This window comes from Hippopotamus amphibius, chromosome 4, assembly GCF_030028045.1.
Source record: "Hippopotamus amphibius kiboko isolate mHipAmp2 chromosome 4, mHipAmp2.hap2, whole genome shotgun sequence".
Classification (NCBI taxonomy): domain Eukaryota; kingdom Metazoa; phylum Chordata; class Mammalia; order Artiodactyla; family Hippopotamidae; genus Hippopotamus; species Hippopotamus amphibius.
Window position 1 is genome coordinate 187114645 of NC_080189.1, and position 13218 is coordinate 187127862.

The following is a 13218-nucleotide window of genomic DNA, read 5'->3' on the forward strand; positions in this document are numbered from 1 at the left end:
CTGCAGGGGGGCAGGGGACGGGCAACGGAGCTGGGGGTCCCGGCAGAGGCGGGTGGGGTGAGGGTGCCCCTGTGCCCGGCCTGAGCACGTGTTCCCCCCAGAGCGGCCCAAGGAGCTGGCTCAGCAGGACGGTGACCTCACGGGGACGACGGCCGCCTTCCAGGCCCCCGCGGAGCCGCCGGGCTGCTTGTTCCGGCGAGAGCCCAGCTACTTTGAGATCCCCACCAAGGAGGCCCCCCCTCCGCGGGCCCCGGAGGTGCCGACGCACGCGTCACGCACCAGAGAGGCAGAGGCAGGCCGGGGCGGGGCAGCCCCCGTGGTGCAGAGCCACGCCTGCTTCACCATCGAGTTTGACGACTGTAGCCCTGGCAAGGTGAAGATCAAGGACCACGTCACCAAGTTCTCCCTGCGCCAGCGCCGGCCCCCAGGCAAGGAGCCCACGCCTGGCGAGGTGGTCTCTGTGGAGACCAAGGTGGCCGACTGGCTGGTGCAGAATGACCCCAGCCTGCTGCACCGGGCCGGCCCCGCCGACGACGGGCACAGCACCAAGAGCGACCTGCCGGTGCACACGCGCACCCTGAAGGGTGAGTGCACGGCCGCCTGCCCTTGCCTCCCAGGGGCCTCGTCCCCTGCTCTGTGTACGTTGCCCACACCACCTGTCCCACTGGGGGCCGTCCAGCCTGGTCCCGTTGCTCCTCTGGGCCACATGTACTGGGTTCACGGTGGGGCGCTGTGTCCCCCAGCACGTGACCATGGTGGTTGTGTGTTGACCCTCGGCCTCACACGTTGGTCCTCGCCCCCTCCAGGCCACAAGCATGAGGACGGCACGCAGAGCGACTCCGAGGACCCCGTGGCAGGGGTGGCCGGGGGCCCCGCGGAGGCTGGTGGGGAGCCGGTGCGGCTCCAGAGGCAGATCAGGCGGGACCCCCAGGAGCTGCTGCACAACCAGCAGGCCTTCGTCATCGAGTTTTTTGATGAGGACACGCCCCGCAAGAAGCGCTCCCAGTCCTTCACACACACGCCCGCTGGGGACCCCAGGCCCGACAGGCGCCGTGGCCCTGGGCCGCCCGAGAGGGACCGTCCGGCCGCCCCCGCCCCGGCCTCAGCCCGGGGCCCGGGCAGCAGCGCGGGGCCGCAGCGGGCTGGCTCGCTCAAGCGGGAGAAGACGGAGGAGCGGCTGGGCAGCCCCTCACCCGCCCCCCGGCCTCCTGCCCGCCCCTTCGGCAGCGTGGGGCGCCGCTCCCGCCTGGCCCAGGACTTCATGGCCCAGTGCCTGCGGGACGGCTCCCCAGCCAGGCGGCCGGGCCCCGAGAAGGCGCCCCCAACGCTGCCCACCTCCCTGCCGCCCCGTGGGGCCAGCCCCGTAGCCCCCGCGCCCCCGCCTCCAGCCGCTGCAGACCCCCAGGTGACAAAGGCGCGCAAGCAGGAGGAGGATGACAGCCTGAGCGACGCCGGGACCTACACCATCGAGACGGAGGCGCAGGACCAGGAGGTGGAGGAGGCCCGCAGAATGATTGACCAGGTGCCGTGCGGTCAGGGGAGGCCTGGGGGCCCGGCCGCGCCCTGGGCTCTGACCCGTGGGCTCTGACCCGTGGCCTGGCTGTCCCTCCTGGCAGGTCTTCGGGGTCCTCGAGTCCCCAGAACTCTCCAGAGTGTCCTCGGCCACCTTCCGCCCAGTCATTGGAGGGGACAGAGACAAGCCCGGTGACGGGGTGGCCCAGCGGGTGGCCCTGCTGCAGGAATTTGCCCCCCGGCCAGCGGGCGGGACCCCCCAGGTGGAGCTGCAGGTGTGTGGGACGGAGCCCAGACACCGCCCTGGGGAGGGGCTGCGGCCCGGGTCACAGGGGCCTGTACGCACCCGAAGGCTCTGGTCCCGCCCAAGCCATGGGCTCTGGGCCCCGGTGCCCGCCTGTGCCGGGGGTCAGGGGCAGGCCCGGAGGCCCTGAGTCAGGTCGGTTGCCCTTGCCCGGGGGTACGTGCCCAGGGGCAGGGCTTGGCTGAGTCAGGGGTGGGGACCACTGACCTTGAGGCCCCTGAACTGGGCTGAGACCTGGGTGGTTATGTCAAGGTCCTGCAGGCCAGGTGAGGCCCCGGGGCTCCCCGGCTGCCTCTGTAGGGGAGCCGGTGGCAGGCACGGGGGTGGTGTGAGGGCCCGGTGTTGTCTTGGGGTGGGCTACCTTGCACCCACTCCCACCGGCCCTGACGTCTGCACGGGGGCTCCTGCCTCTGCCTGCCGCGGACACACTCCTGCCCTCCTCTCCGCAGGGCCTCCCAGTACCGGGCTCCCCTGGGGGTCAGAAGTGGGTGTCCCGCTGGGCCAGCCTGGCTGACAGCTGCTCGGACCCAGGCCTGTCAGGTAAGTGTCTCCAGCGCTGCAGCGGGGAGGCCGTGGCCTGGCCTCAGGCCTTCGACTGGGCGGGCGTGAGCGCGTGTCTCCGTCCCTGAAGGAGGCCAGCTCCCGGTGTGCACGGAGAGCGGCTGCTCTAACCACCCTCTTGTCTTCACAGAGGACGGCCCTGGGCGCAGAGGCGGGGAGCTGGAGGGGGCCCTGCCTGTGCGCCAGCGGCGACTACTCCCACAGCTGCCCAGCGACAGGGCGGACAGTCCCGCTGGCCCCGAGGCTGCCAGGAGGAGCGGGCCTGGGCCGCCGGAGCTGGGCAGCGAGCAGGCCAGCCTCCTCTTGGGACAGGAGGACCTGGAGCCCGACAGCCTCAGTGACGCCAGCGGGTCGGATGGCGGGCGGGGCCCCGAGCCGGGCGGGGCCCCGCAGGAGGAAAGACACAGGAGCCCCCAGGAGGGACTGGTGTGGGCGAGGGGCCGGTGCTCACCTAGGGCCCCTGGGGAGCCGGCCCCCGCCTCTTTTTTCATCGGGGAGCAGAATGGGGAAGCGGCCTTCCCCAGGAGAGCGGCTCCAGGGCAGGTGGAGGGCCTGGGGCGGGCGGCCCAGCCCAGTCCCCCAGCGCGGGACAGCACGTACGTCTGCACCAGTGGGAGGATGGTCACCCAGCTGCGGACAGGGCGGTCCCCGGAGCCCGAGGGCCCTGCCCCGGCGGCCCCCAAGGAGGCCCTGGCTTTCGTCCGGCAGGAGAGTTTCACGAAGGAGCCGGCCGGCGGCCCCGCCGTGTCCAGCCAGCTGCCGCACATCCCCAGCCACCCGCTTCTGCAGGACCTGGCGGCGGCACGGGCCTCGCGCGGGGACCTGCACTCGCAGGACACCCACTTGATCTTGAAGGAGACGGAGACGGCACTGGCCGCCCTGGAGGCCCGCCTGCTCTCCAAGTCCACGGAGGAGCCGGAAGGCGAGCTGGGCAGCGCCCCTGGGCCCCCGGAGGACTCTCTGTCCGGGGACTCTGACGTGGACACGGCCAGCACCGTCAGTCTGCGCAGTGGCAAGAGCGGACCCAGCCCGCCCGGCGCCCCGCCCACGGGGCTGCAGGAGGCGCAGCTGCCGTCCCGGCCAGCAGCGCAGGACGCGGGAGCCGTCAGCCTGGGCAGCGCCCGCGAGCGCCTCTCGGAGAAGCAGCGTCGCCCACTGGGCCCGGCGGACGCGGGCCATGGAGAGCCGGCCAGGCGTCTGGCCACGCGGCGCGGCCCCGGGCCCCGGGCGTCCCTGGACTGGCCCGATGAGGAACAAGGCTCCCGCCTCGCCCACCCGCCCGGTGCGGACACGGTCACTTCTGACCAGGAGATCCCTGGGACCACGGGGGCAGGGCCGCCAGGGCCTCGCCGGAAACCCGCGGCCCCACCACCGTCCCCTGCCGCCCGGGAGGAGCAGAGCCGCGGCTCGGCCGGCGTCCAGAAGGCGCAGCAGGCACTGGTCCGCTCCAACAGCCTGTCCACCCCGCGGCCCACACGGGCCTCCCGGCTGAGGCGGGCCCGGCTGGGGGACGCCTCAGACACAGAGGCCACGGATGCAGAACGGGGGCCCGCGGCCAACCCCGAGCGGGCGGGGCGGCCGGCCGCCGAGCAGGCCAAGAAGCCGTCGCGCTTGGACATCCTGGCGATGCCCCGGAAGCGGGCCGGCTCCTTCACGGGGCCCAGTGACGCGGAGGCGGCCCCCACCCGCACCGGCTTCTCCGGTCGCAGCGTCGAGGCGTACGGCGCCAGCCGCAAGCCCGCGGTGGCCGAGGCTCGGGCCACCGCCAGGAAGGCCGCCAGCACCCCGGCGGTCCCCCGCCAGCCCTTCAGCAGGGCCCGCCCAGGCAGCGCCCGATACTCCTCCCACAGTGAGTGCCGGGAGTGGGCGGGGGCCCGGGACCCGGTCAGCGCGGCGGGCTGTCGGCAGCTTCCCGTGCCTCAGCCTTGCCCCGGCTGTGGGGCCTCCGGTCCTGGCCCTGGAGGAGCCCCTTTCCCGTCAGCGGGTGTGTTCCCTCCCAGCCCCCGCCCACAAGCGCACCCCGGCGTGCGCGTGGGCAGCAGGCCTCCTGCCGCCCCCAGGCTGTCCTGGTTTGAGCACGGAAAACCTCTGGGATGGAGGGGCTGCCTCGCGCTCGCGGGCGCGCCCGGGTGACGGCAGGGGGAGGGCTGGGTCCGCCCGCTTCTTCCTGGAGTTCCGGACCCCGTGTGTGCAGCAGGGCAGGACGGCTGCCGTGACACCGGAGCCAGCCTCCCGCTGGGGTGGATGTCGGCATCCTTGCGGCCAGGCTCACCCTGCAGGGGTCTGCCGTCCTCAGAGTGAACTGGTTGGAGGTGTGGGCACTGCTGCTTCCGTGCCTGCCCCGACCCTGTCTGCGCCTGTGGCTGCGGAGTTAGGGCCCCGCCCTGCCTGCTGGGTCTGCGGGGGGCCGAGGAGGCCGTGGGCGCGTCTGCCCCATGGCCAGGAGTGAGGGGTGTTGACGGACAGGGTTTCCAGGAGGAAGGGACGGAGTGGGGACAGGATGGCCGCAGGCTGAGGGCCACACCTGCTTGGCGGGAACCCGCTGCCCCCCTCCTCCGTGTGTTGCACGCGTTTGCTGCCAGCGCTGGAGCTCAGGGCGGGGGTGGCGAGGCATCAGGGCTGAGATCAGGCAGGTACAGAGAGGGGCTGCAGCAGCTGAGCTTGGGTTCTGACCATGGGCTGCATGCGGCTACCTCCGTGGTCCAGCCCAGGGCCATGGCCAATCCATATGGAGAGGTTTACCCCCATCCGGGGCGTCTGCAGGCACCACTTCCCTGCCACCGAGGCCACTGGTTCCCATATGATGGGCACAGACCCACCCCTCCCCCCAACACCCCAGAACATGGTGCCTGCCCCCTCCCGACCAGCCGCGACCCTGGGCTGCTTCCCAAGGGCCTGTGGGTCCTCCATGCTGCCCGTCGTGCACATGCCTCTGGGCTGGTGGTGGCTCTGCAGTCCCCGGAGCCCAGCAGCTGCTGGCACTTCAGTTGAAGGGCTCCTAGGTGCGGGGGTGCCAGCCACAATGCAGTTCATCCTCTAGCACTGGACCCTGGCCTGGAGGGGCCCTGGGGCTCCCGCAGGTGCTGAGTGCTGCTCTGTTCTGTTCTTGCTTCTGGAACCAATTCACTCACCCGAGACGCGCGTCGCCGGCAGCAGGGCTCGGATTGCACGTCCACATCCGAGGAGGAGTACGGCTCCCACCACGGCTCCCCCAAACACACACGCTCCCATGCCTCAACAGCCACGCAGACCCCACGGGCTGGCAGCTCCACCCGGGCCCGACCCCGAGCCCCTGGCCTCCGGGACACAGATGATGAGGAAGAAGAGCCTGACCCGTATGGTTTCATTGTGCAAACAGCAGAGATTGCTGAGATTGCCAGGTGAGTGGTACCAGTTGACAGAACGAGATGTTGATCCTCTCCTTGGGACTGGGCAGGGGATTCAGTTCCTAAAAGGGCTCAGGAAATGCTTGTCAGGTGGATGGGTAGATGGCTGTTTAGGTGGATGGATGATGGATGGATGGTGATGGATGGTTGAATGAGTGGATAATGGGTGGTTGGGTGGCTGGATGGTGATGGATGGTTGGATGGGTGGAAAATGGGTGGTTGGGTGGCTGGATGATAGATGGTTGGGTGGATGGACAATGGATGGTTGTGTGGATGGATGATGGATGGTTGGATGGATGGATGATGGATGGATGGAGATGGATGGTTGGTTGGATGGATGGATGAGGGATGTATGGTGGATGGTTGGATGGATGGTTGGATGGGTGGATGATGGATGGGTGATGAATGGTGGATGGTTGGGTGGATGGATGGTTGGATTGATGGATAATGGGTGGGTGATGGATGGATGATGAATGGTGGATGGTTGGGTGGGTGGACGATGGATGGTTGGATGGATGGGTGATGCTTGGGTGGATGGATGATGGATGGTTGGATGGATGGATGATGGATGGAGATGGATGGTTGGTTGGATGGATGGATGAGGGATGTATGATGGATGGTTGGATTGATGGATAATGGGTGGATGATGGATGGATGATGAATGGTGGATGGTTGGGTGGGTGGACGATGGATGGTTGGATGGATGGGTGATGGATGGGTGATGCTTGGGTGGATGGATGATGGATGGTTGAGTGGATGGATAGATGATGGATGGTTGAGTGGATGAATGGATGGATGATGGATGAAGATGGGTGGGTGGATGGATGGTTGGAGATGGATGGATGGATGGATAATGGGTGGATGATGGATGGGTGAGTGGATGGGTGGTTGGAAGGATGATGGTTGGATGGATGGATAATGGATGGTTGTGTGGATGGATGATGGATGGTTGGATGGATGATGGATGGTTAAGTGGATGGATGGATGATGGATGGTTGAGTGGATGGATGGATGGATGATGGAGATGGGTGGATGGATGGATGATGGATGGTTGGATGGGTGGTGGATGGTTGGATGGATGGATGATGGATGGATGGATGGAAGATGGATTGTTGGATGGGTGGTGGATGGTTGGATGGATGGATGGATGGATGATGGATTGTTGGATGGGTGGTGGATGGTTGGATGGATGGATGGAGCTGGATGGATGAATGGATGATGGATGGATGGATGAATGGATGATGGATGGTTGGTGGATGGATGGGTGGATGAATGGATGATGGGTGGTTGGATGGATGGATGATGGATGGTTGAGTATATGATGAATGGATGATGGACAGCTGGGTGGATGGACCATACATGGTTGGTTGGTTGAATGCAGATCTGTCCAGAAGGGTGGGGGAACCTCTGATAGAAGGTAAATCTTCACCAAGATTTTTATTAAAGATGAGTTCCTTCATGCAGTCATTCAGTGGAAGGGTCGCTTCCACGTCAGGTACTGAGAAGGATGGTGCAGAGGTGACAGGGAAAGAGAGTCGTCTTTCGCTGAGCAGTGGTCAGTGCTGTGATGGCTGGGCCCTATAGGGCTTGTGGAAGGGGCAGGAGGTGAATGGCCGTGGCTGGTAAGTGGCGAGTTTGCGCGTTTTGGTGCCGAGGATGCTGAGCTTGAGCCAGTGAGGCACCTGGAGGGAGGTGACCGTGGGCAGGTGGCCTCTAGGACAGTAGCCTGCGTGGGGGATAGAGACATGGGTGTGATCAGCACAAAGATGGTGACCAAGGCTGTGGGCGGTGTGAGGACATGGAGAGCGTGAAGAGAAGAGGGTGGGGGATAGAGGGCTTGGGATGCCTCGGGGGTGGTTGGAAGGAAGCGGCCTGTGCAGAGTGGTGCCAGGGAGGAGGCCGAGGGGCCGGCCCGGAAGACGGCATGGGGTTCTGGAGGGGGTGCCGCCTCTGGGTGAGGGGAAGGGGGTGGAGGTGGGAGGAGAGAGGAAGGGGAAGTGAGGGCCCCCGGGTGCTTCTCGGGTAGGCGAGCTTGAACACACCAGCGTGCAGGGTGAGGGAGGCAGAGGGAGCAGAGGGCAAGGCCGGGTGAGGGCGGGCCCTGAGGCAGGGGCATGGGTCACCAGGAGGTTGAAGGGGGTCCCTCTGTGTTTTTTGATGTCAGAGGGTGGGAGTAAGTTGGGGACCCCTATCTTGAGGGGGCCTGGGGCAGCCCTGGGGGTAAGGCAGAGGCTGGCCAGAGAAATTTCTCCAGCTGTGCCCAGTGTCTTTCGGGAGGGGCTGGAGTTGCCACTGAGAGTGGACGGGCCAAAGGCCGGCTGGGGGCTCTCTGGGTAGAGCTGGGACGGCTGCGGGTAGAGACCCGGTCCTTGGTGGGTCCTGGGGCTCCGTCCCTGGGGTGACTGCAGGCGTCGGAGGGCTGAGGGAGCCAGAGGCCAGAGCCTGTCCCCTGGGAGAGAGGGGAGCAGTGGATGGCGCCAAGAGCACCCTGGCCACGGGGCTGAGGTGCTCCAAGGGCGGGCGACAGAGGCTGCGGACTCCAGCCCGGGGGCTTCACGGGCAGTCCGGGGCAGAGAGCTGGTCTCCAGCTGGGCGCTGCCCTTTGCTGGGTGGCCGGGGAGCCTCTTGGGCAAGTGCGCCGTCAGGGCGGGGGGGACGGTGGTCTCGGCTGGGGGCTGGGGGCTTGGCCTCCCTGCGCTGCGGGCAGGGCCCAGCCTCTCCGGGTCTGCCTGACGCGCTCCCCGCCTGATTCTGACCCTTGGTGGTGGCTCTGCCTCCCCTTCCCCGCCTGTGGAGCAGGGCTCGTGCGGCCCCGGTGGCCGGGGGAGCGGGTGCGGCCGGGAGCCTGTGGGTGTCTGCCCACCCTTCCTCCCAGGGCCCTGCCCCAGCCCCACCCCACCCTCAGGGGCTCGGGGACCGAGGCTCCCGGTGAGGCCCTGTCCCCTCTGGCGCTGCTGGTGGCCGGTTGGGTGTCGTTCGGGCCGGGCTGGAGGCCACATTCCCCTGGCTCTGGCCCTCACCCAGCGCTGCCTCCCGAGGGGGCTTTCTGCCTGTGGAGGGGTGCCGTCGGGTCCCACCTGACTCCTGTCCACAGCCTGCCCTGCGCTGGGGCCAGGCCCGGGAGGACTCTGCAGGACCTGCCTTCTCTCCTGCTGCTGCAGGCTGAGCCAGACGCTGGTGAAGGACGTGGCCACCCTGGCCCGCGAGATCCATGACGTGGCCGGGGACGGCGACACGCTGGGTTCCCCGGGGCCCGCCCGCAGCCCCCCCCTCGGCCACGGGCCCAGCACGCCTGCCTCTGCCATCTCCGCCCGTGAGGAGGTGAGCCGCCCTCGGCAGCCCTTCGCGCGCCGGCTGGGGGCCGTGGCCGTTAGCCCTCCCGGGCCCCACCCTGTGCTCAGCCCCAAGAGCACGGGGCCCGGGACCTGCCCCCACGGGGGAGGGCGCCTGGGGACCCTGAGTGGCCAGGGCCGGCGTCTGCTGTGTCCACCTCCTGGCGGGCGCCCCCTCCCCATGGGCCACGCCCCTGCTTCCCCACTTCTGCAGTTGGTGCAGCGCATCCCAGAGGCCAGCCTCAACTTTCAGAAGGTGCCACCCGGCTCCCTGAGCTCTCGGGTCCTAGACCAGAACATGAACGACCGCTGTGAGGACCCCCTGGCCAACAAGACGAGGCCTCGGAACCGTGAGGAGGCAGGCGCCCCCCTCCCCTGGGAGAGCTCGCTCTGGGCTCTGGGCCGTGTTGGGCCGTGGAGGGCGCGGGGCTTCCTGGGGCGTCTGGGCTCCGGGCTGATGCCGGGTCCTCGCAGGTGATCTTCGACAACCTGATGCTGAACCCCGTGTCCCAGCTGTCCCAGGCCATCCGTGAGAACACAGAGCACCTCGCCGAGAAGATGAAGTGAGTTGGCCCACGTGCCCGCTGGGTCGTGAGCGCCCCTCGGGAAGGGGCCGGGAAGCCACCAATGCTTAGCGGACACCCGGCCCAAGGCCCTGACGCGGGTACAAACACGTGCCTGTGAGCCGGGCCTGTGCCGTGTGTGTCTCCACGCACACGCGTGCAGCTTGGCAACCAGACCCTGGGCCCGGAGGGAGGGGGGCCAGAGCCTCCCGGAGAACCTGGCCCTCCCTCCCTGCCCCCTGCTTCCTCCCGTCACTTCCCAGCCCTCCCCGTGTTAGGCCCAGAGACGGGACACTGGTGCCAGCCTGCCCGGGTCCTGGTCCAGGCCTCTGTTTCCCCTTGCTCCAGGGAGGGGGTGGCGTGGGCTGTTCTGTGGCTGGTGGGGTGGCCTGGGAGAGGGCCGTGCCTGAGTTCCACGGTCACCGTGCTCTGCCTGCCCCCGCCCCTCGGGGGACAGGATCCTCTTTCAGAACACGGGGCGAGTGTGGGAGGACCTGGAGGCCAGGATCAACGCCGAGAACGAGGTGCCCATCCTGAAGACGTCCAACAAGGTGAGGGCTCCCTCCACCCCCTGAGCCCCACCCCCCCGCCCGCTCGGCTGCAGGGAGACTGGGAGCAGCTGCCCAAGCGCGGGACCCCAGCTTCTGCCCCCAGAGCCTGGGGAGAGGTGAGCCCTGGGTGGTCCTGCTGCATCGGCCTCCTTCCCGTCCGCTTCCAGGAAATCAGCTCCATCCTGAAGGAGCTGAGGCGCGTGCAGAAGCAGCTGGAAGGTGGGTGTGGCCCACACCGGGGGCTGCACTGGTGCCCCTGGCCGGGCGGGGTGGGGGGGCAGGTGGCGGGAGGGCTGGCGGGGGCTTGGTGGAGCCTGACTTGCCCACAGCGAACCGGCGGGGAGGCCCCCCGGTGGGCACGGGAGGCAGGGCAGGACCCTCCGGCCGGCCTGACCCTCCCCACCCCCCCAGTCATCAACGCCATCGTGGACCCCAGTGGGAACCTGGACCTGCTGACCGGAAACCAGGGCTCTGCGGGCTCAGCCCCGCTCGGGAGAGGCCGGCCGGCTGCCCAGAGTCCGTCCTCACCCCCCTCCGCCGTGCCGCCAAGGAGCTTCCCGCAGCGGGCAAACTGTGGGACCTCCGGCCTCCCGGACCCCTCCTTCCTCCCCGACTTCCTCCCCAGCGCAGAGCGGTTCCTGATCTAGGTGGCGGGGCCAGGCGGCCGCCCTGCCCCTGGGCCTGGGCGCTTCCCCACGAAGACCCCCACACGTGCCCTCACCCCCCGGGTGCCCAGGCTCCCTGCTCAGCTCCCAGCCCCCACCCCGCCCCGCGGGCCTCCTGGCCCGGCTCCCGCTGTGGCCGCTGCCAAGGGCCAGCGTCCGGGCACGCGCCCGGCCTTCTCTCCGTTGCTGTTACGTCGTCGTTCGCGTCCAAGGAAGGAGTAGTTTCTGCCACCGCAGCGGCCTCCCCGGCCTGGCAGGTGCCCCTCTGCCTCGTGGGCTGGGGACGCATGCTTCGCTGCCCTGTCCCTCGGTGCCGGCCGAGCCCAGGCAGGGGAGAGGGGCTGGGCAGCGCGGCCTCTCAGTGCCAAACACAGAGCTGGGGGCGGTGGGCCTCGTGACGCCCTGGGACCCGAGGCAGGCAGCGTGCGGGCTGGGCAGGGCGCTGGCAGCTCGCGGCCACCCCCGAGTCCAGTGGCCCAGGGCAGGGGCGCCGCCCGTGGAGACACGTGCGGCAGGAACCCCACCGCTTTGAGGCTTTGGTGCCAACACAACTGCCAAACTCCCTGAGCGTGTGGGCTGGGCGGCCTTGCACACGGGCACAGCTCCGCACGCGGGCACATCGGGGAGGGACGCGGGGCCCTGCACCTGCTTCCCACGGACCCTGCAGGTGGAGGTGAACAGTTGACCAAAGTGGCTGAACACGGGCTTCCAGAAGCTCCCTGGACAGCGTGCCCTCCCCTGACCCCGTCCTCTGGACGATGCCGTGGGCATTAGTTGGGTGTCGCACGGGCCTCTTTGCTCCAGGTTCTGTGGGGTGTGGCAGGGATAGGGATCGCCCCCCAGGAACAGTTTTCTTTCTCAGGATTCTTTCAGCTGGGAACATGCCAGGCCAGGCAAGCAGAGCGCGGCCCCTCCCGGGGGTGGGCTGATGTTTCTGGAACCTCTAAGCCAAAGAGCCCATTGGCTGTGGCGGGTGAGGGTAGGGCTGCCCCGCCTGGACCACCCTGGGGTGGGGGTGCCCCACACACCTCCTGGCGCCGGTGTGAGTGGTGATTGCCGGGCGGGAGCCACTGCTGGGGTTGGGGTCACCGAGGCCGGACAGAGGCCGGCAGGTCCAGGTCTGGGGCCGCGGTGGGCGATGCATGTGTCCGTGTTTACGTGTAGCTGATGTGGAGCCCGGTGCCCGGGCCCTGTGCCCCCCTCCATGTTTACGTGTGAGTGGCGGTGGGGTCCCCGCGCGGCCCCACCCACGAGCCTGCTGTGTCCACACGGAGGAGGTGCTAGTCCTGGTGCCCCCCCACCCCGCATGCCCCACACAGCCGCCCGCAGTCTGTCCCCCCGAAACGAGCAGTGGCCCTCCGTCCACCACACCTCCCTCCGCACCCCCGTGGTGACCGCTGCACCGTGTCTTTACTCACAAAGTCGTGCTCCTCCCACTGCAGCCTTCGCCTTGGGAGCGGCAGCTCATTTGTCTGGCGTCTTGGAGGCACCTCTGTGCGTTTGTCCTCAGGTGGTCCTACGGCTGTCTTTCAGAAAATGGTTATTTTATATGATTTGTCATGGAATTTGTTCTAATAAATCATTCTTCTATCACGTGGCAACATGCTGGGGCTGTCGCCTTGGTCTCATTTCTCCCGTGGTGCTGTTTGGGGTGGGGAGGGGGCCACCCTGGGATGCTCAGCCCAGGGGTCTCCCTTCCTGGGCTGGAAAATCAGATTTGACCCCCAAGACCAGGGACACCGCGATGCAGAATGCTGCCACCAGGGGGCGAGTTAGGCAAGAAAGCAGAGCAGGGAAACTTTCAGAGGTTTGCTCCTCAAAAAAGAGAAAAGTCACTTTATTCAAACCATTCAGTGATGCATTATCCATCTAAGAGCACCCTTTAAATAGGCCGTGCCACAGGGACAGAGCACAGCAGGGGGCGGTTACTGTGTGCCGGGCACCCAGCTGCTCCCAGTTCCCCGTTCCATGGCTTCAGAGGGGTCTCTGACCGCACCCGCTCTGGGGTGACGTCACACCACCCAGTCCCTCCAGCCCACATCCCCCACCTCCTGCTACAGGGAGGACCCAGAGGCAAGAGGCACAAGGCAGCTGGAGCAAACGTCCTCGAGGCCTGCCACCCCAGGGCCTGCTTGCTGGTCACGCGGCCAGGTGCACAGGAGGCACCTGTACCCCAGCAGATCCCCAGGCCTGCTCTGTCCCCCACACCTGCTCTGTCCCCACACCCGCTCTGTCCCCCACGCCTGCTCTGTCCCCACGCCCGCTCTGTCCACAGGCCCTCTCTGTCCCCACGCCTGCTCTGTCCTCACGCCCGCTCTGTCCCCACGCCTGCTCTGTCCCCCAC

General features: G+C 67.8%; 1 protein-coding gene across 5 annotated transcripts in view; it reads left to right on the plus strand.

Moving 5' to 3' along the window:
- The window catches only part of CEP170B (centrosomal protein 170B), a 28116-nt gene extending 15637 nt beyond the window's left edge, over positions 1-12479 (plus strand). For 2 of the 5 annotated variants that reach the window (XM_057731222.1, XM_057731221.1), the window contains exons 8-19: positions 102-584; positions 807-1522; positions 1617-1787; positions 2266-2356; positions 2508-4226; positions 5514-5757; positions 8925-9084; positions 9310-9453; positions 9570-9658; positions 10116-10209; positions 10377-10428; positions 10621-12479. In XM_057731222.1, coding sequence (XP_057587205.1) covers positions 102-584; positions 807-1522; positions 1617-1787; positions 2266-2356; positions 2508-4226; positions 5514-5757; positions 8925-9084; positions 9310-9453; positions 9570-9658; positions 10116-10209; positions 10377-10428; positions 10621-10856 — 4199 coding nt within the window. In that variant the 3' untranslated portion in view covers positions 10857-12479. The remainder of the gene's footprint in view (positions 1-101; positions 585-806; positions 1523-1616; positions 1788-2265; positions 2357-2507; positions 4227-5513; positions 5758-8924; positions 9085-9309; positions 9454-9569; positions 9659-10115; positions 10210-10376; positions 10429-10620) is intronic. The other 3 variants (XR_009053144.1, XM_057731220.1, XM_057731223.1) reach the window with 3 other exon arrangements.
- Positions 12480-13218: the final 739 nt, after the last annotated feature.